General features: G+C 37.2%; 1 protein-coding gene across 3 annotated transcripts in view; it reads left to right on the top strand.

Moving 5' to 3' along the window:
• Positions 1 to 15,153, top strand: part of LOC126268119 (syntaxin-12-like) — a 56,544-nt gene extending 41,391 nt beyond the window's left edge. The window contains exon 9 of one of the 3 annotated variants that reach the window (XM_049973644.1): positions 14,568 to 15,153. In XM_049973644.1, coding sequence (XP_049829601.1) covers positions 14,568 to 14,663 — 96 coding nt within the window. In that variant the 3' untranslated portion in view covers positions 14,664 to 15,153. Of the gene's footprint in view, positions 1 to 4,588; positions 4,943 to 7,509; positions 7,577 to 14,567 lie in introns of those variants that run through there. The other 2 variants (XM_049973645.1, XM_049973643.1) reach the window with 2 other exon arrangements.
• The last annotated feature ends 8,669 nt before the right edge of the window (positions 15,154 to 23,822 follow it).

Raw genomic sequence — 23,822 nt, forward strand, 5'->3', positions numbered from 1 at the left:
CTCCCCAATTTGGGCTGAGTGGAGTGGTCATGCAGTTTGAGGTACCAGGTCACAGATTGCACGGTCCCTCCCACTGAAGGTTCGAGTCCTCCCTCGGGCATGGTTGTGTGTGTTTTTCTTAACGTAAGTTAGTTTAAGTAGTGTGTAATTCAATGGACTGAAGACCTCAGCCTTTTGGTCTCTTAGGAATTCACACACATTTAAGCCTTTTTTGAACTCCCCAATTTGGCAGTCCAACTGAGATTCTTCTCTTTATAGTAAAGCTCTAGACAATATCTTGTAGGTCACATCCACCAGGGAAATCCCTCTATAGTTGTTGGGATCAGATTTGGGACGTTTTTTGTGAAGAGAGTGTATCAGGGCCATTTTTCATTCCTCTGGAATGATTTCTTTCTTCCATATCTCCTCAAAAAGTTTCTGGAATAAAACAATTGCATTTTTGTTAGGATACTTCCATAATTTGGCTGTTATCTGATTTTTCACTGATGCCTTGAAATTTTCCATATGCATTAGTATTGCCTGGATCTCATTTACAGATGGGGGTTTAGAGTCTGGGTTGGGGGATGACTTCGCTCCACCATCAAACTCCATCTTTTGGTGTGGTTCCTCACAGTTTAGAAGTTCCTTGAAGTATTCTGCTAGTATCTTACAGTTGCCCCTATTACTATATGCCATGTTCCCTTTTTTGTCCTGAAGTTGGAGATTTGGGGGTCATATTTGTTTAGCTTCTCCCTGAAGATCTGATAATAGTTTCTCATGTTGTTCTGAGCATCATTTATCATCCTGAGCAGTTGGTCTTCTTGCGCCTTCTTAACTTTCTTGATCTCCTTGAACACCATCTTCCTAGTTTCCACAAAGTGCTGCCAGGCACTCTCATCCTTTTTGGTGTGGCAGATGTGCGATGCCTTCTTCCTCAGATCAAGTAGTCTATCACACTCATTATTCCACCACCTGTGCTTCTTCATCCTGGTAACAGGACCAAGCTGCTCTGCCTTGGTTATAGGACTCTTCTCCATCTGCTTCCAGTCCTGGTCTTCTAGGTCACTGACTAACTTGCCCCATTCCCCCTCCTTCTCCTTTATTTTCTCTGGATCATATCTCCTTCATGCAAGGATTTTCCTATGGAAGTTACTCTTGGGGATGATCTTCAGTTTCACTTTAGATAGGTAGTGGTCAGAGTTGATGTTGGCCCCTGTGAGAACCCTAACATTTTGGATTTCCTTATCAAATTTCTGCTTTATCACAACGTGATCTAACTGAAATTCTCCCATGAGAGGGTTAGGTGAAATCCATGTCTTCTGCTTTCTTGGCAATTTCTTAAGGCTAGTTGACTTCAGGACCAAACTGTGCACCTGGCATAATTTGATGAGCATGATTCCATTTTGGTTCATCCCGTTATGTACCAAGTATCTTCCCACTATAAGCCTGAACCTTTTCTCTCTCTCTCCATTTGGGAGTTAAAATCATCAAGAAGGATGACACTATGTTTTTTTGGGGATCTTTTGCATTGTGCCATCTAGTTTGTCCCAAAATAGTTCCACCTTCTCCTTATTCTTTTTGTTGTTAATGTTTATAGGGCGTGAACATTTACAATGGTATATACTCTGTTGGTCGATTTAAACATGAGTGTGGATAGCCTTTCAGAGGCAGACTCACAGCATATAATGGAGCCTAATACTTTCTTGTCAATTACGAAACCTGTCCCAAGGTGGGGAACATTTTTCGTAACTCTTGTCCCCGTCTCCCCTTAAGTATCCTGAATCCTCTTGATTCAATGCTGTCCTCATCCAAGAACCTGGTCTCTTGCACAGCTGTAATGATGATTTTATGTTCATTTATTGTATCCATTAGAGTCTTAAGTTTCCCCACTTTCAAAAGTGAATTTGCATTAAAAGTTTCTATGTGGTTTGCTTTCCTGTATTTTATTTTGTTTGAGGTTCCAAGATGCTCCAATTCCTTTGTGCGGCATTGCAGACTCCCCAGAATCTGAATGTGTGCTTGTACACTTATGTGCGGTGGGACTGACTACACATTAAAGATTTTATTGTGTGATCAGTAAACTTATAAATAGTTATCTCAAAGCAGTGGCCCTTTCGAAATCCAAACTAGAATTGGCTAAGAATCTCATTACTACATAGATGAGTGGCAAAACATCCCAAAATTTTAGGAAATGGTGAAAGGGGCGACACTGGATGGCAGTTATTGATGTCTGTAGAGTCACCTTTCTTATAGAAAGGCCTAACAATAACAAATGTTAACCTGTCTTGGAAAACACACTGAGTTAATGATGCATTACATAAGAATATTACAGGAACACAACTTTTTAATGTCTTATTGGAGGTATTATCCTCCCCATATTAACTTTTACTTTTTAGAGTCATAATGATCTTCTTATTTTAGATGGGGACATGTGATTAATTTTTATTTCACTAAATATCCTCTGAATTGCTTCTTTGGTGCACTGTTTTGCTTTTTCTTCTGAAGTATGTGGGACATATTCTTATCCAGTTTTACAAAGTAACTATTAAATATATCTGCTAAACATGAATGTCTTTTACAGAGCTTCCATTCTCCTTAACAGAAATGAAGTCATCTTCATGGTTCTTTCCTTCTCTCTCTTTTAATAACATTCCAATTTGATTTGATTTTACTGTCTGATCTGTCAATTTTGGAAAACATGTGTATACCATAGCATTTTTGTACAATTTTTGTCAATATGAATTTCAGGGTTGTTATTTGTTCTGGCCATCTTGAACATGGTTATTTTTCATTGTGAAGGTACTCTGACACCTGCAATGATCCAAGGTTTCTTTGTAACTTCTCAGTACTGCATTTAATTTCCTTTTAACATAAACTGATTTCAAAAATGAACAAAAACTCTTTCAGAAACATGGTGAATTTATAGTTCCCTATAGCCAGCATTTTTTCAAGCTTTCTTTAAAATATTCTGTTATGTCATTAATCAGCCTCACTGTTTTCTTTGAATGTTTCTGAACCATACATGGAGCTAAGTTATGTAGTGTAATTAACTATGCATCATGATCTGACACCCTGTTTACCTCAGGACGGCGTAATTCCACGTGATGAATGAATGCATTGTCTATAAGGTTACTACTGTCTTGAGCAACTCAGGCACAGAAATTTATGACAATAAATTATAAGTCACTAACAGATCCTCTAGATAATTTTTTCTGTCAGACTCCTTCAAGAAAGTCACATCAAAATCACTGCAAATTAATAATCCCTTCTTTATCTAAGACAGACAGGACGATTAACTATTTTTTTAAATCCTTTTGTCAGAAACATACATAGGCACATGCGTCATACATTTTACACCAAAATTTGGCCACTTCTCATACATTTTTTGTCACTTGATGGAGTCTTCTGCAATATGGGAGGCGGGACACAGTCAACTATGAATCATGTGCTGGACAGTCTGGACTTCTCCACAATCACACTTAATACTGTTTTCTGTGCTGTAGCCTCATTGTGCCAGATTAAACCTTGATCTACCCACTCCTGATCTCAACCTCTTCAAAGATTTCCAGGTCATCCATTCCTCGTCATGACCTGGAGGCAGAGTTTCAGAAACTCTTTTCCAACTGGAAAGAAGGAAAGAAAGTCTTATCCCTCCAAAATTGCACCTTGGCACTTTCCTGTTACCACTGAGAGCTGTATACTGTAACAATCACAAGTATTACATTTTCTAATATAAATTCACAAGCACATGCTTCTATATCCTGCTCTATAAATAATTTACTTTGTCTACATTTTTATTTATATTCCTCTTTTATTAATGAGACAACTCCTCTTTTATCCATATTGTACCAATATAAATATACAGATAATTTATTACCACTTACATTAAGATTTTTATACCTGTGGTTATATGTTGTTTGGACAAACAAATCAACATCAGTTTCTTTAGAACTAATAAGATATTCCAAAAAATTAGCAAGAGATAAAGAGCAGCTATTTAATGCAGCTAAGAAGTTAGCAGTGCTTTTCACAGTAGTGGAACAGGTCGGCAGACCAGAATATTAAAATGGGAGCAAAAGTCACATTGTGTCTGCATCACATATTCATTGTTTATGAAAAAGCACTGGAGAGCGAATTTTACAATGCTCCAAAAGTAATGACATCACCAGAACTAAGCTTTCCACCATAACAGACAAATGAAAGCCATAGCTCACTCTCTGAGGCCAACTGCTCAGTTATAATACGGATACTACCCCCCATACAAAATTCAGGTATATCAGCAACTTAGTGAAGATGATTATGAACAATGTCATTTATTTTGTTAAACCATGCTTGAATTCATAGAAATAATGAAAACATGATTTTTCACATGGGTTGAGGAGCCTACTTTCATTTAAATAAGTTCATTAACAAATGAAACTGTAAGTACCAATGTAATGAAAACACTCTAATGTTACATGAGTCTCCTCAACACAGACCAGGAGTAGCAGTATAGTGTGCAGTTGGAAAGAATGTCATTATTGGCCTTTTTTTGTTGAGGAAAGCAACATTACTGTGACCATGAATTCAGAGCACTACATTACAGTGTTCCAAACCTTCTCCATTCCAGAACCTTGAGTTTGCAGATGGGCAGTGTGAAGAGTATGGTTTCAACAAGATGGTGCAACTGCACACACTGCTTGTAATTCAATGGCTGTCTTACAGGATCAGATTCCAGGCCACTATCCCCAGATATGATAATTTTCACTGGCCTTCTTGCTTGCCTGGTCCAAGCTCATGTGACTCCTTTTTGTGGGGGTATATCAAGTTCTCAGTATATGTAACAAGATAAACTGCTTCGAAGATTGGAAGATGACAATCCAAGAGGAACTTGTTCATATTCCAAATCAGATGTGAATTGATGCTGCTCAGAGTTTTTGGGATTGGCTATAATCACATATAAACATAAATGGACAACATCTGAGTGACGCGATCTTTAAAACATGAATGTAAAATGAAATTCCCAACATACACTGTGTATTGCAACAAATAAAATATTTTGTAAGGAAAGCTGACTGTGTATATCTTATTTGAAAATCATGCCATTTTCTTCATGGTCCCTGTATGAGAGGACCACGAGAGACAACTGTGAACAACTGACACATGAAGTAAACGAAACAGATACTTATGCTGTGTAGGCATAATATCCCAACCATTGGTACATTAGACAACATTGCTAACAATCAAAAGGAAGGTCATACTAATAGTGTTCCAAGCTGCATATAAACCTTGTTATAATTCACTTAATATAGGGCAAGAATAAACATGTTCCCGAAGCAATGTCAGAAAAAGCAAAAAAAAAAAATGACCAGTAAAAAACACAAATCTCTGGGAATTAGGTGATAACAACACAGATGCTGTAAAGCAGGGAATGTACATGGTGCAAGCAAAATTCACAGAAATTTTTCGGCATGTCTAAGTAAGAATAAATAACTGACATTAAGAACATTGCCATTTTAGTAATATATACCAGTAATATACCAGGTTTTCTCCAAAATTCTACATAAATGTATAGGGAAAACACTGGTTTTAACTAGGAGAGAAAATAAACTGGTTCTAAAAGCAGTTACAATATTGAGGGCAATATGTCAGTTTTAAACAGGATCATAAGAAAAAGGAATGAGCATAATTTACAACTTTTTCTGGAATTTATTCTTTTTGGAGAAAAAAATTCTTTTAATTTCAATAAAATTTGTGCTATGGGCATTTACCTAATAAGGAATCAATGGATATATTCAGCAAAAAGGAGCAACAGCACGTGCTACATGTACAACTTTACATGTTTGTTGAGTGGTCAGCAAAAGCTGTAAAATCTCTTGATCTGTGACTTTAATCTTTAACAAAACAAGAAGTGTCAGGCGTCTCAAACAATTTGAACACAGAGGAGAGGTACAGCACAACATGAATACATTATTAAAACAGATTTGTTACATGTGTCTCACAGTCTGATATATAATGGACAGCATTGCATCACTATCAATAATAGACATTTGCACCTACTTCTGTAAAGAGTAATTCGCCTGTTTTCTGGGCCAGTTTTATTACAGCTACCCTGTACAATCGAGGAACCTATCGTACTGTTTGTGATCTAATTCCAGCTGTACTTTATAGCTAAATCTTTAATTTCTATGAAGGTTTTCTTTGCCACACATAGTTTAAGACTCAATTCACAATGGTTAATTTTCAAGTTAAGTTTGAATTTTTTTTTTTTTGCTATTGGTAAATTTTTTGGTCAAGATACCATATGGAATCAGGCACAATGATTGTACAAACCATTTACATCTGTTTTCATATGTACTAAACAAAAAAATTGTTGCATTCAGGATACGTGACCAAAAACTTCCTCTACAAAGTATTTTGTGATCTTGATTCAATGATTTAAGATTTCTTTTAGCTGCAGCACACATACAATGTTCATAGTAAACATGCCTCTGTTACTTGGTGACATTAGTAATTGTTACTCTTTGATAAAAATTTCTGTGGTCATGTAGATGATATGCATACAATAGGAGATAAATTACGACTATTTTAGAACTGAGGATGCAGTAACTTTCCTCAAAGTAGTGGCTTCCAGATAACTGAACTGTTTTAAATATAGTTCAAGCCACTATAAAGGGTTGTTTAACAACAGTTAATTATCAATCAAATAATATTTTTAGCTGCTCCTGCTCATTTTGAGTATATAACTTGATATGTTGTTGATTCTTCTTCAACTACAGAACATGATGAATAAATGAATGTAAAATGAATGGATCATATTTTTAATGACTGTCTATGTACAACACTCATTCTGCAGGCATTTTAATGGCGACAAGCAAAAAGTAAGACTAGGTTAAAGTGTTCTCAGTCAGTGATAGAAACACTTATTATTTATGAGTGTTCAGTTTTTCTTTTTTCTTTTTTTTCAAAATTTTATGGGTACAGTTTTCTAGTTGCTTGGTGACACTAAGATTTTCTTGTTGGTGATCAATTGATTCATGGAAATGGTAACTTGTAAATTTTTAAATTTACTAGCATGGCATGAATTCAAAAAGCTGCTCAAAATAGCATTTACTATGTCAGCCAGCCACGCTTTACATCCATTCATCACTTTACGTAAGTCAGTGGTGAAGGAAAAGCTCCAGTGGCATGAAACAAATCATGGTATGCATTAACAAACTGAGAATCTAACTGAAATTGTATTGATAATTAACTATAAACCATTTGTATCTATGGAAACTAACTTTAAAATTCTGCTATTAACAGAAAAGGTACTACTTTCTTGGTCATAATAAGTAGGTGCTGCTGATCTACATGGTCATATTCACACTTATCACTGTACAAAAATTATTTACATGCTTTAAAAATAGAGCTCTTTTTACAGTGATGATTGCTACTTGTCATGCTGCCAACAGGATTCTTGAAATCTTTTATCTAGATAATGACAAAATATGTAGACTGTCCATTCACATAAGACCACCTGTCAAAAGCCTAAATAACCACCTTTTGCAGTGCAGATCATGTTGAGACATGCAGGATGCGAGTCAGTGAGATTCTGGAAGATACTGATATGGACGTGGAATCGTGCTGACTCCAGTGTCATGATGCAAACAGCCCGATCAATGTGGTCCCACAGATACACAGTTGGTCTTCAATCTGGGGAGTGTGTTAGCCAGATGAGTTCAGTAAGTCATCCTGGAGCTCTTTGAACCATGTACATACACTGCAAGCTGTGTGATGCATTCCACTATCCTGCCGGAAGATTCCGTCATGCCAAGGAAAAGCAAACTGGATGTAGGGGTTGACATGGTCACCAGCTGTGAATGCATACTTGAGTTGATCCACCTGTGCCTTTCAGAAGGACGAAATCACTGAGGTAAAGCCACAAAAACATTACCCAGACTGTAATGCTCCCTTTTCCAGCCTAGATGCTTCTGCCTATTGTTGCAACTGGTTGATTTGCTTTCAGATGTTTCATGCCATATATGCCAATGGCTATTTGTCTGATGGAGCATAAAATGTGACTCACCCGAAAAGGCCCACCTGTTACCACTCAATGATGTTCAGTTGCAGTACTGTGTGCAAATTTCAGCCATCATCACCAATGAATAGCGGTCGGCATGGATGCATGAACCAGGCACCTGTTGCAGACACCCACACACAGCAACATTAACTGACTGATCATTAAGTAGACACTGTTGGTAGCCCATGGGTTCAGTTGCTCAACAGTCATGCATCTTTTTGCCCATACACTTCTCTGCAGCCGTTGTTCAACTTTGTCATTTATGCTCCATGGTGCACCACAGTTTCCTTGGTGCTGGTTTGGCACAGTATCATATTGCCACTCATGGTTTACTTTAACCATGATAAAATGCAAACAGTTTACAAACTTAGCTATTTCAGAAATGCTTCCACCTTTGGCCTGAAAGCCAATGAGCATGTCCTTTTGGATGTCAGATAAATTGCTCTGTTTCTGCATCATGACAATGATTGCACAGTTTTCCATGTCCTCCTGACATACGTTATATGCCCTCCACTGCTACTAATGCTACATGTCATCTGTGAGTGGTTATTGTACACCGACATCAAACAAAGGTGGTCATTTTAGTAATGTGACTGGACCATGTACAAGGCTCATTTATAAGGTTTCTTGTTAGTTTTCTTTTGACTTGGTGGGGTACCCCAACTTCTTGCTGTGTGGAACAAGGGAGCTTTTTGAAGACCTTTAGATTAGACTACAGGGCCTTACGTGGACCAAAGACAAGGAGGTCATATATTATAAGTGCAATTTATTTTCTATCTTGGAATGTGGTTGTGAAAATCACACTTCAATTGAAAATGGTTGAATTATTAGCAACAAATTCTGTTAAAGATAAATGTACTGCAAAAGATTGTAAGGGATGTGTAGTTATCTACAGATGATTTTGAAATTCGCTGTATAACTGCCCACATCGTGTTGTGCCGATTCCACAGTAGCTTGAATGGATTTTTAAGTTTGTTTTATGTGCATGATTTCTAATTTCACCACACAAGTCTCCAGGGATGAGCAGTTATTGCCCAATGATGACACGCAATACAGTTTGTTAAAGCGGAGTTCGCGGTTATTAATTATGTTTATAGATTTAATTTTATTACTCGTACAGACACTCAACGTTCCTTTGTTTAACAGCGCATTGTCAAAATAAGTATGAAATGCTAATGTCTTTGCAATATATAATGTTGACTATTGAGTTAAAGTTCGTACCTATTTTGCTATTTTAGAAAAGAGAAACCTTAAGCATTTCTGCTTCTATAGTCTCAGTATCAAATGTTCACTAATGTTCAATTTACTTCCTATCTCAGTTCAGCATTAAACACAAATTATATATCAGTGTTATTTCAGAGATATTACTACGGTTCCACACTAACGGAATAACACGTAATTGTCATTTAACATAACTTTTATTAATAATCCTTTTTCTTATGACTAAATATTAATGAATGATCACTATCTAGGAGGAAAGAGGGATTGATCCTAATCATGAGATAATAGCTTTTAATGAGCCCACAATCGTTAATTAAATAAAGTCACGTTCAAGGATGATATGCGAACAACTTTTGTCCTTCCGTTTTCACGTATCTGTCAAAACTAATCCTGTCACCCACAATTCAAATTACCACTGATGTTAACCCCTTTTGTTGCAACATCAAATCGTAACTATTATGTGAAAGTTTATTATAGTCCCCGAATTAATTACTTTCAGATACGCGCACGACCAAACAGCAGAATGGAACACAAACAACTTGTTTTAACAACCAAACAACGCAATGATGTTACATTACGACAATGCCCGCCCGATGAACATCTCTTCGAATTTATCTTTTCTACTGTGCTTGATTAAATTATTCCTAATTACGGTTTATTCAGCAATTTAACAAAAACATCTAGCAAAAAATAAAATCAATTTATCCCAACATAAAAGACTCATTACACCTGGCAGATTAAAGCTATGTGCCAGACCATGAATCAAACCTGGAAACTTGCCTTTTGTGACCAATACTCTTACCAGCTCTGTATCCAAGCATGACTCAAGGTCTGGCTTACAGCTTCACTTCTTCCAGTATTTCTTGCTCAGTTTGCATCTATGCACTTCTGGAAGGAAGGATACTACAGTGACATACCTTATTTTCAAAACAAATCATTTACTCTGCAACTGACTGTCCAGTGATTTGAAATTTCTTGGCAGAACTAAGGTTCAAGTCCTGGCCTTGTACACAACATTAATCTGCCAGCAAGTTTCAAAACACTACATACTCTGTAACAGAATAAAAGATTCATTCTGGAAACAATCTTCTAGGCTATGACTAAGTCATTTATCTACAATGCCCTTCCTTCCCAGAATGCTAATCCCACAAGTATGCAGGAGAACTTCCATGAAGTTTGAAAGGTAAAAGAGTGATAGTGTCAGAAATGAAGGTGTGAGGGGGAGTTGTGAGTCATGCTTGGATAGCTCACTCGATAGAGCACTTGCCTGTGAAAAGGAGGCTTAGAGCTTTGAATCCCAATAAAGTAGGTTACACAGTTTTAATCTGTGAAGAATTTACAAAAATAGTGTAGACTCACAAAATCCACAGCAAAGTGTAAGAACATTCTGGAAATGAAATTTCCTGGTAGATTAAAACTGTGTGCCCGACCGAGACATGAACTCGGGACCTTTGCCTTTCGCGGGCAAGCGCTCTACCGAATGAGCTACCCAAGCCCAACTTTATACCGATCCTCACAGCTTCAGTTCTGCTAGTTCCTTGTCTCCTACCTTCCAAACTTCACAGAGGCTATTCTGCAAACCTTGCAGAACTAGCACTCCTGGAAGAAAGGATATTGCGGAGACTTGGCTTAGCCACAGCCTGGGGAATGTTTCCAGGATGAGATTTTCACCCTGTAATGGAGTGTGCACTTATATGAAACTTCCTGGCAGATTAAAACTGTGTGCTGGCCTAAGACTCGAACTCAGGACCTTTGCCTTTGATGGGGGAGTTCGAGTCTTGGTCGAGTTTATAGTTTTAATCTGCCACGTAAGTTTCATATCAGAGCACACTTCGCTACAGAGTGAAAATCTAATTCTGCATTCTGGAAATGCTCTACCCAATATTGTTGATTCCCATTTTTTGATGAATTAATACCATATTTACTTAAAAAAGAGCCACACTTTTTGATTTGGTTGCCCCCACTTCTACTTTTTATCCACATGGACCCCAAGGAATTCCACATGTAGTTCATTTAGTTCATGACCGTTAATGTCTATTTATGGTATCTGCAAATATTTATATTTGGTTAAAATTGCATAAGAGTCTTCGTAAGCTCATGTGAGTTATGAAGTGGAACACACTGAAAACCTTACCCTGTGAGCAAAGTGTGGCTGAATTCCGACCCTTTTATTAGTATGCCTGTGCAATCAAATTTTACATATTTTGAGCAATTCTTGAAAACTACTGGAGGGTCAACTAAGTGTGACAAGTTAATACTTTGTGCTGAACAGAGACCAGAACCTAGAGCTCTACCTTTTGTGAGCACTGTATTACTACTTTTCTCATAAGTATCTGATATCCATTGTACTTTGTGATATTAGTAAATGCTTTGATTGTTTACCTTTTAATATCCTACTGGAAACTGCAATTTTAAGGCATATAAAACCCATCTTTAGCTGTAATCAAGTCCTATTTAAGCAACAGGATATAGTTTGCCTTGGTTAAAAATAGATTCTCTTCACTGAAGGAAATTCAGACTGGTGCACCTCAGGACTCTGCCTTGCTCAATTTCTTTTCATTATTGCAATCCATGATTTACCTTCTGAGGTAGGAGCCAATTCACCAGTATGTTACAGATGACATGACACTGCTTAATATGCAGAACAATAATGTATAATTACATCAGGTGACTCAGGAAAAATTATAACTAGAAATGAATTTGTTTTCTTGTGCTGAACTACTCTATAATGCTGATAAAATGCAGGAACTAATTCTGGGATTAACTAAAGATACATAAGTCAAATCATTAAACCTATTTTTTTCACTATGGGACTTAATTTCTGAGGTCATCAGTCCCCTAGAACTTAGAACTACTTAAACCTAACTAACCTAAGGACATGACACACATCAAGGCCCAAGGCAGGATTCGAACCTGCGACTGTAGCGGTCACGCGGTTCCAAACTGAAGCGCTTAGAACTGCAAAGCCACACCGGCCAGGCATTAAACCTATTGCACTTTCACATTGCTTCCAGATTAAACTAGGAGAAAATGTTAGTCATGTTTTAAGCTGGCATACTTTAGTCTTTTGTAGATACAATCTCCTAAAGCATACTGATATGGGGTCAGTACTGTTACATCAGCGAAATTCTGAAAAAAAAAAAAAAAAAAAAAAAAAAAAAAAATCAGAACAATGAACAAAGTGCATCCTAAGAAACACTGTCTTTCTGTCTTTATCAAGCTGGAGCTAATGACTGTTGTTTACTCTATATTAAAAGCAACTTTAAGTGTGTTTGACAGCAGAAAAAACACACACACACATCACAGCACTAGAGGTGAACTTTAATTTAATATAATATAGGGTGGGCTTCCAAGTGTTCTCCTGAGTTGATGTTTTCATGTTATGCACAATATTTTGATGACTGACCCAGTTGTCCACCAGAGTGTGAACTATTGTTGGTCTCATGCCATTATGTATAGCCCAGTTCTATTCTTGACATCCACTATGCCCTTCAATGCTCTTTATTTTTCAGAGCTACACTGATATTCTGTGAAATGCAAGTTATGCTAGCATTCTCCAGCTCTGGTGGAGGGGACAGACAGTGAGATTTCATTAAACGTAGTGCCAGATATCACATGCCATTTAAATTGATACCTTCATTCCTGTTTATTAGGTTTCTTGACATCTTTATTTCAATACACTCCCTAATTATGCTGCCCCACAAACTTGGCGTCTGCACACTAATACTGGTCTCATTGTATTTCATTACACGATTATATTCACGGTACTGCCCCCTCAATAGCTGGTTTGCTTTTTGATTTAGTCGGGCGTTTTGATGATGTTCCTTGGATCTCTCATACTGGGTGACAGATAGCAAACTCAGCTATAAATATTAGTGCGACACCAACAATAGTTCACAGTCTGGTTGTAGTCTAGGCAGTGACTACACATAACAGCAAAAGTCACAGCACCTCAAGCTGCATCAATCATAAAAAAATATAGTGGATAAAATGGAAACAACAACTTGGCAGAACATCTGAAAGTACAAAGAGAAAACCTCAGAGATCACTTGGACTTTGATATGCCAAGAGACAGACTGGCAAAGGACAGAAACTCTCACAAAATAAACACCTGAATTTTTTTGTAACCTTTCAAAATCTGCTCTGTCCTTGCCCTATAAACTTTTGTAATAAGGATTTATGACTAGTGATCGAAACACCCATTCTAAAAGGTAACAGAACTTTATGAAATAAGCAGTATCAATATCAGGTTTTACGAATGGCTCTAAGCGCTATGGGACTTAACATCTGAGGTCATCAGTCCCCTAGAACTTAGAACTACTTAAACCTAACTGACTGAAGGACATCACACACATCCAAGACCTAGGCAGGATTCCAACCTGCAACCATAGCGGTTCCAGACTGAAGCGTTTAGAACCGCTCGTCCATAGCAGCTGGCAGATTTTAGGAATGCTGAGATGGAAGCAGAATTAAATTTTTAAAATTTTTCTTTAAAAATATTTGGTATCAGTTGTACATTAATGACTAAACTTATTTTCTGCTGTTAGTGGTCAATGATTATTAAAGCAATGTGAAATATTAGTATGCCACAAAGCTTCAATTTTGTCATGGTATCCACCAACAAAATACTGAATTTGTGCTGAAATCAGCATACAAATTTAACTTATCATATGCATTCAACACAGAGGATTTCCGCTTAGAGTGAATGAATTCATTCTCACTGAAAGACTATTTATGTAGGGTAGGAACAGCAGAGAACTCAATACCAAACCTTGTGTGATTCCACATTTTAAATTACATGACTCAATTTAGTATTATTCCTTCGCTACAGTTTGATCCTCTGAATTCTGTCACGCAAGAAAGACTTGCATCAATCTGAAACTGACACGGAAGAGCAGAAACTGAAGCAGGTACTTTATTTCCATGGAGACATTTATCTAGTTCGTCAATCCTGCACTTATTGTTGAACCATCAGATAACAACCAGACCTTGGTGGAGACATTTCATTGTTTTATCAAACTGTCATACCAGCAGATATTTCTCTCTGCAATTTTTTTTTTTCACTTAGTGTTTTTTTTCCAAATAATTTATTGGAGGAATGTTGAACTACAAACTTGTGCATTAATGTGGAGGTGTCTATTGAATTGCCTATGAATTAAAATAGTGGATGGTATATGTTATAAATTCATAATTCTCAAAGACTTCTACCATGAATTTAATTTGGAACAGCTTACTTTAAAAAACTAGAAAAATTGATGTACATTTATAATATTTTTTCCCATTGTGATCTTATGTGATTTATTATTTTTCCCCCAATATTTTACAGAACAAATCTAGAAGAAGAAAGTGCGTTTTTGCTATAAGCATAAGTCTTATTGTGGCAGTTATCATCGGAATTATAATATGGCAAGTTTCCACATGAATATTACAAAAATACTATTTTTGTAAAATGTATTTATTTTGAGGCTGTGCTACAACAGCACAACACAAAACATATTGTATTTAACAATGAATAAAATTAGAATTTTCTTGACTCCCTCGTCTACTCAAGAATTTTGCTGCTTTGTTAAAGAAACAAATGCTCGATAACACAATCAAGTTACATTACTTTGTCTACAAAGTGAAACCTGCACTGTTTTATGTCTCTGTGGACTTGTATTGTTAACATGACCTGCTTTGTCGCATTACTTTTGTTTTTAAATACTTATTGTCTCATAGTTTAATACATTTTATTGTAATATAATGAATGACATATCAGGCCTTAAATGTTTCTATCAATAACATACATAAATTGTATCTTGCAATCCTTTTTCATCTTGTACTTACATTAAAATAAATTCTGTCACTGTTCTCAAACTATGGTTCAACCATTTTAAATTATGTATTTACTTAAAACTGATTCCACAGATCTCCAGTGGATGCTAACTATGAGAACTCTCATATTTTTTGTTGTCTCATACCTTGAAACAATGCTCTTTCATTATTCAATAAAATTTCTTCTTTTCTTTCTTTCTTTCTTTGTATAACTCCCAAAAAATCAATTATTTTCAACAATATGTCAAAATTAGTTGTTCTTTTGCCATTAAATAAAAGCTGCACCACAGTTTAAATACTCTACACCCATACTCCACAAAGTATGGAGTGTGTGATGTAGGGAGTCTCTCACTGTACCACATATTAAGTTTCTTTCTTTTCCATTCATGTACAAAGTGCAGGAAGAGTTAATGAGTCAGATACCTGTGACCATTTGTGCTGTCCTCCTTTGTACACATTCAATATTCCCTTTAGCCTTATTTGATGGATGACACACACACACACACACACACACACACACACACACCAGAGCAGTATTCTACGATGGGCTGCACGAGTGTTTTGTAAGTAATCTACTTTGTAGTCAAGTACTGTACAGAAAGATTAGCACTCACATACTTATGCAATTGGTTTATAATATAGGATTAATAAATACGAGACAGAACTGCTCCTCAAACATTAAAATTAAAGTAATGACCTTATCTTAACTTTTGGAACTACTAGTTCCTTCCTTGGGATAGAGTTATAGTTGGGAAGGTTAAAAAGGAAAGGTGTGTCACTCAGATCTCAACATGAGATGGACCCACAATATAGTGCGAATGATGATAAAACAGCAATTTATACAGGCATCACCACCACTAAAGTGGCTGAGTGCACGAATGGGCATAGATGAACTGTTCACTCGGGAATACCTGGTACCCAATTGGAGAATACACTTTACAGCAAGACTCGGGGGGCCTCGGTGTCTGCTACACAGTCCAGGCTATTTAGATCCTCTCATCCGATATCAGTTTCTATTAACTATGGAGATTTCCACTAACGCATCACTCCCTCTCTCTTTTCTCATTACACTGTTTCATTTGCCTCCCTTCCCTCTTCCTATGTTCCCTGTTGTGCTAGTTCTAAATTGCACTATTTGTGTTTTCCCTAATCTAGCTTTACTTCTCACTCTGCACTTATCATCTTTACTAATTTACCCCCTCTCAATGGCTCTGACATCTCCCTTTCATTTTTGTACATCCTCATCAGTACTACAGGTGTGTCCCTCTCATCTTGAGGTTCGAGTGAACTATCTTCTTTTTTAACCTTCCCAATCCCTCTCTTCTTCCCAAGGAAGGAAATAATAGATCCAAAAACTAGAGTAATATCACCACTTTCATTTTGTGTGTGCGTTGACAGTATTAAACATGTTGTCTCCTGAAGGTAAGAACTAGCCAGTAATTATGGCTTGTATTTATTACTTTTCTTGACTGAATTTTCCTTTGATACTGTTACACTATATGATGTCAGCATAATGTGAGCTGCTGCAATGGACTGAACATAATTAATGTTGCCTTATTTGCTTTTAACTAGTTAAGTGACCAAGGGACAGAATACAAAGTTAAAACCATTGAAAAGAGGAAAAGTGTACCATTGTTTGTTTCTCTGTATCAGATGCTACCAACAATGGGTTATACACCAGAAGACTGGTTTGGTAAATAAACATTTAAAGTGCAGCTCATGGTGTTTTGAAGATGTCCTCTAATAAAGATCATAAAGCTGCAGAGCATCAAGCAATCAAGATTTTTAAATGAGAAAGCTACAATATTATGAAAGATTTTGGATTTCCCATTGTTATATGAGCAAATTAGTAACTAAGGAGGATTCAGAAAGTCGAGATAAAGTTTATTGGCAGCACTGATCTGAGAATGTGATGCAGTGTAAATTCAGGAATTAACAGTGTTCTTGGCTCAGCAGCACCTGTTGACTCCAGCACTGCAGCAGCATGGGTCAGCTGGTTAATATACATGAAATGTCAGACACATTGCCTGCTGTGGTCAATAACTGCACACTATACATTTATGGCTCAGGTCAAGATATAAAATGCCCTTCCACAATTAATAGGCCTCTAGTGCCATATATGTCAGACAGGGCTTGGGTGTACCATGAAGGAGGAGGGGAAGGCAACTTGGCTATGGGTTCCTATGTGGGTGATGTATCTGGCACTGGCTGGTTGTCTGTGGCATCTAGGTATGCATCGGTGTCCAAGGACATGTTGGTGTTCTGGGTGGGTGGGACCATGGCTGATGGGGGCAGGAGTTCTCACTTCATGAGGAGGTCCTGTGTGCAGATGCTGCAGTGACACTGGGTCTCCGGTGGTGGCTGAGGGTTGGCCCAGTGGGACTGAAAATTGGACTGTGTTGTTAGTGGTGTTGTGGATGGAGGGAGGGAGGGAGGGAGGGAGGGAGGGAGGGAGGGAGGTAGGGAGGTAGGGAGGTAGGGAGGGAGGGAGAGTCCATGGGAGCAAGATGAAAAGAAAGTATAAGCAGAAATTTTAAGACCAAAAATTATGAGCTGCTGTTGACCACCAGCATTGCAGGGAAGTCCTCAATGGAAAAATATCACTTTGAGTTGGTGCTTGTTTGAGTGGCGATGGAAGTCATCTAGCAATTGTAAGGGAACTTTGAGAACATGTCCACTAGATTAACCAGATTTGTTTTATGAATGAATCCACAAAATCAATATGTATGCTCTCACAGTTCCAGCAATGTCAGAGCCCTGGCAAGGCACAATAGAGCTGTGGCAGTGATTGACTGGTGGTACAGCTAGTTGTTTGACTCTTTTCATCCTTTCCAAGAATATTATGAACCTAGAGTTTATAGAATTAAAATGCTTTATTCTAACGCACCTCTTCAACACACGATGTAACCAGTCTTAAAATTTCCTTTTGAGGAAGATAATTTTATAATTATCGAAACCCGGGAAGAAAGTTCTTGGCTGGCTTTCTTTTCTTGCTTTCTTTTTTACCCCTTTCCAAGACTATCACTTCACAGCTACTGTTCACAGCCATGTCCAAGGTTCTGTCTATAACATTGTTCCTTATTTGTGATGCAGGGTTTACACATTAAAGCTAGGTTGTCGAGAAAGAATTTGCCATTTCTTTCTGACAATCATCCTTTGTGTGTCCATGTGACATATTCGTCTTAGCTTTTACTTCCTTAATTGTTTCATTTGTATTAGCAAACTCACTTTTGATTTTCCTAAAAATATGCATGACATCTTATGTCCTATATCCACTTGCTACTGCGACCTGTTTAATAACTCCCAGTTTTCATTCCATTATGTCTTTGGAGATGGGCAGTCTGAGAGCCCTGTTGCACAGGTCAGGAAAGTACACTCTCTTATATTGGGCTGGAAGGCACAAAATCTCACGTACAATTTTAACTGAGTATGTGGTTCTTCTAAAGACACTGAAGTTATGCCTTCCTCCATCCACTGTGATGGTCAGATTTAGAAAATTAATCACATCATTCTTTTACAGCTTGTAATGTGAATTGCATTTTTGAGTTCTGCTCATTTAATATTTCCAACAGTTCTTAAACACCATCCCCCTCCCCTCCCCCTGTCACTCTCAACTACTAACTGCACAGCTGGAAATAAATTCTATTCTCTTTCATTTGTGTGAAAGAGCTAAACAATTTGTTCTCTACGTTGTTCACAAAAATTTCTACCAATGTGCGCAATTGGCTACTTCCTATGGCTAACCTTCATTTTGTGTTAACGCTTTGCCAACAAAATTAAAACTGGTGGCAGGTAATGTGAATTCCCACAAACATGAACATTAAAAATTTCCACCAACTGACATGTAAATGCATTTAGCTGAAATTATTGAACTTCTGAAGTTCATTAATAATTTAGCACATATAATTATTTAAAAAAAATTCAAAGATGTTGTAATCTCTGTTAATGCATTACAATGAGATGAGACATTGTGCCACATGTCGAACCACCAGACCCCAACAGTAATGAGCTCAATAATGTGACAAAACCTCAATTTGGCACTCTGGCCTGATGTTGGGGCAGCAACTTCTACCAATATTTAAAATATGCCTGTCAGGCTACAGAGACTACTGCAGTCCTGCAGATGTCAAACTTTTTCACTGTCTGTGTGTGGCTGCTACTTATACAGTAGAGGAGAAAAGCAAATTACTGTCTGTTTCAGAAATACTGTGCTCAATTTCAAAACCATTATCAATTTGGGAACCACATTCTTCAAGCAGCCCCATAATTTTTTCTTTGGTCAGTCCCCAATTATATGGCAAAGTTATGCAATCAGTACAACTATAAAAGTACAAGGCAGAATGAATATGTGCGAACTGCTCACTTCTGTAGTATGTTTACCAAGTCATGTAGCATTTTATGGGGGCAGGAACATCAATCTAGCGGTTCTCTGAGGTGCTACAAAAGTGAATAGCTGACTTCAAGCCTTCAGTGCTCAGATTTATTGAACTGGGACTCAACCATCACAGAGAATCTCAACACACATGTAATTTTTTTTTCCACAACTCTTCTTTTTCTTGAATAAAAAGGATTTTACTTTATTTAGGGAATGCTTCAATGTTTTAGTACAACTTATTTCAAGAATGTATTTTAAAAATCTCTTACTATGCGTATAGGGTTCTAAGTAATCAAAGAATTTGTTTGCATTAATCAAAATGGTTTTGAATTATAATTTAAAGGGACAGCAGGCATTTTTGTTTTTAGGGTACATTACAGTGAAACTGATAGTTTTCCTGTGGTGTTGCAGTTCTTCTTATTTCGAAGCTTGCTCAGGAAATTGGATGAGGAATTCTGCATTCTACAAGACACTTTGGAGTTTTGTTTTACCCAGACATGTTTCAGCAGTTTTTGTGCTATCTTAAGTGGGTTACTTCATTTCCTTTCTGCAGAACTGTCATAGCATATTAATGTCAAGAGAAAAGATTTGGTACAAAATATTTACATTTGTATACGAAGTGATTGTTGTCAAATATTATACATGGTTTGTTCACAGTTGGTACATGTATTACTGGGCTGATGCATCACATGCTGTTTATTACACTATGTCTAAAGTTCTGGTTTTATAGCTTATTTAACAAAGGTGGTTGTATGCACTAGTTTACATATATTACACGAAGCTAGCGAATCATCGTGTTGGTAGCTCTAAGGCCACTACACAATCTACAACTTGTCATCTGCAAACAGCGAAACAATTTTTATTTTTTGTTTATTGTGCATTTCCGAATGAAAATGAATATGTATCATGTTATTTTGCATGTTACTTTCAACTTTGATGTGTGGTCACACCCCATAACTCACGAAAAAGCCAGCTTCGCATATTTACTACAAAGGCTGAACAAAATACCCATGAACAAACATGTTTACACAAAACAATTGAAAACAATAAAGCAAATTGTACAGGAGAATGAATATGATACAAAGAGATTAGATAATTACAAAATACAAAAACAGGCAACACACGATCATGAAACACACACACAAACAAAACACAATACAATATACAACAAATCAGCAGTGTGTCAGCAACAAATGGCACATAATGACCTTACAACAACAAAGTCACAAATGGGGTGAGCAGTATAGTAAAGCAACAAGGGCTCAACATAGCATACAGAACAACAACACAATACAAAACAGACTTGGGAAGAAATACCACAAACATTGACAAATACAGTAAGTCTGGTACATACCAACTAACTTGCGACTGCTGTCAATCTGTATATGTGGGTCAAACATGAGGGATTCTCAGAACAAGGTACATAGAACATCTCAGAGTACTGAAAAGCGATAACGTTCACAGATCACTTGATAGCACAGAATTATCACCCAACAAACACTGAAAGTGACTTAAAGATCGTTAAAACTGGTAACAGCCTATATCAAAAATTAATAGAAGAAAATTCACACATCCAAAAAACAATAGTCCAAGGAAATAAAGTACTAAATGAATACACATCACTGTGCAATAAAACTCTCATTGTCACAACTGAAGAACTCTTATAAATAACACCCACACCACAACTTCACATGATCAGCCCCCAGAATTAACCCCCCCCCCCCCCCCCCCCCACACACACACACACAAAACTATAAATGCCAGTAATACTTCAAATCTGCATGTTTCACCTAGACAAACAAGCATGAAACAAATTAATACCACACAGCCACAGCAACACGTAATGGTGATGAAAATACTGTGAAAGTTCGAAAAACTCCAGAAAATGCCTGTGGAACACCAAATGTGGTAGAAATCAGTGTGTTAGCACACCACAAACTAAGGAGACACACAAAACAACATCAAAGCTGTAAGTAACATGCAAAATAAGGTGATACATACTCACTTTCATACGGAAATGCATAATAAACAAAATATTAAAAATATACTTGCTGTTTGCAGATGACCGGTTGTAGAGTGTGTAGCAGACTTAAAGCTACCAACACAATCATTTAATTACTTCGTGTAAGGAATGTAAACTAATGCACACCACCATCTTTTTCCAAATAAGTTATAAAACCAGAACATAAAGAGATACTGTAATAAACAACATACACTGCATCAGTCCAGTAATACATACCTTAACTGTGAACTGTAAGCAAATCATGTATAATACTTGACAACAACCCCATCATTCACAGATGTAAATATTTTCTACAAAATGTTTTCTCTTAACGACAACAATTTTACAGAAAGAAAATAAAGTAACCCACTGAAGATAGTAGAAAAAATGCTGGAACATGTCTGGATAAAACAAAGCTCCGAAGTGTCTCGCTTAAGGCAGAATTCCTCACCCAAACTGATAGTTTTGACATAAGAAGGTTGCTGCGGACTTACAAATATGATGAAAAGTTATTCAGCTTTGTAATTTTTAAACACAGCGTTAAGTCCTCAGGTTTATTATATAAACTTTGAATAACTGCAAAAGGTGTAGCCCACTGACTTTTAAATGGTATAGGGACTACAATCTGCTGACTTTCAAGATAATTTAATGCTTTCTCTAGGTAATCATGTAAAAAATAGGAATAGGCTGTTTGTGTTAATATGTTTTAATAATACTCTGTGATTTAGTTGCTGGCACTACAAGCACAGTACCACAAATCTCAAGTTGGATGTGGGTTTGGTTGATGATAAACTGAAAATACTTGAGACTCCTGGGGCAATGTGACTTGTTTACACAAACTGGTCCTATTACTATCCAATATCAACAGCATTCTTGCAAGAGACAGAAATGAGATGTTTGTTCGATCAAACTTTCAGATGAAGTACATGGGTATCTACTGCTGGATTTTCAGTGACTGCTTTTAACATAATCACTGACACAATTTGTTCAGGACATATTGTCCTAATTTTGGCCATACTCTGTCCCACATTGATGGAAACATTTCTTTACAGGCAACATTTCCTGTTCCTCAAAAGTACTGCACTTAGGAGTGTTCTGCACTTTCTCAAGTATGACATTGTTCTGTTTTAAGTTTTTGTGATCACTTTTTCTTGACTAGAGAAGAGCAGATCATCATCTCAAACTACTGGGTGTGGCAGAACTGAGTAAAGTAGTTTTAAAGAGCAATAAAAAATAAATCTGGATGTATAGAGGAAAAATGTTTATTTTCTAAATTAGTACAATATACCATTTTACATTCATTTAGTTCTGAAAATAATGTCCTCAAGATGGTGGCCATTAACATCAATACATTGTTGCAGATGATCCCTGAAGTTTCTAGCAGCTCTTGCACACAGATCACTTCATCAATAACCCTCTCTTTTAACTCTGGTAGGCTGTGATGGTGGCTTTTGGAGACTTTTTCCTTCAGATATCCCCAAAGAAAGTAATCAAATGCTCAAATCTGGTGACCATGCAGGCCACCCGACATCACCCCCTCAGAGAGACGAGGTGTCCTGGAAACATTTCTCTCAAAACATCAAGTGAAATTCAAGATGTGTGAGCAATAGCTCCATCCTGTTGGAACCACTAGTAGCCCAGTCCATGTTCTTCAACAATCTCATCCATTCTGGGTTGCAGAAAATTTTGCAACATTGAAACATAATGTGTGAGATTCACTGTCATGGTCACTCCTTACTCCTCAAAAAAGTAAGCGCCTACCACGCCAAATTGTGATATGGCACACCACACTGTCACTTTAGGAGAATGTTGTGGTCTTTTAATGAATAATGCGGGGGTTATTTTCAACCCAGCACTGAAAGTTTTGCTTATTCACACACCCCCTAAGATGAAAGTGTGCCTCGTCACTACTGAAAAAAGCTGCATTCGGAGGGATCTGAGCAAGCATTTGCTCTCACAGATTTTGACAGTTGGCTTAGTCTGCTGGGCATAATTCTTCAGCAATCATTCTTTAGAAAGGATGGAACTTCAAATCGCATAGCAGAATCCTTCTCAAACTGCAGTCTGAAATCCCCAATGCAACAGCATGACATCAAGCAGAATGTTGTGGCTATTGTTGAACTGGTGTTCTCACCTGCAAGACATTCTCTGACATTCTGATGGATCTGTGTCGGGCCATGTGTATCTGTTCTTAGTGTGCTACCAGTTTCTACCAACTGCCAAACCCAGGACCGAATTGTGTTTGCATTAGAAACAGTGTTGTTGAGTGGACTGTTGAACTGACACTGAAAAATTCGTTGTGTAGCGATCACATATCTATTGTTTTCATAATAAGCATGAACGGCAAAACCGTGATGTGCTCCGGTCCAGACCACGTTTGCAACTGAAAT

The sequence above is a fragment of the Schistocerca gregaria genome, chromosome 4 (assembly GCF_023897955.1).
Source record: "Schistocerca gregaria isolate iqSchGreg1 chromosome 4, iqSchGreg1.2, whole genome shotgun sequence".
Classification (NCBI taxonomy): Eukaryota; Metazoa; Arthropoda; class Insecta; order Orthoptera; family Acrididae; genus Schistocerca; species Schistocerca gregaria.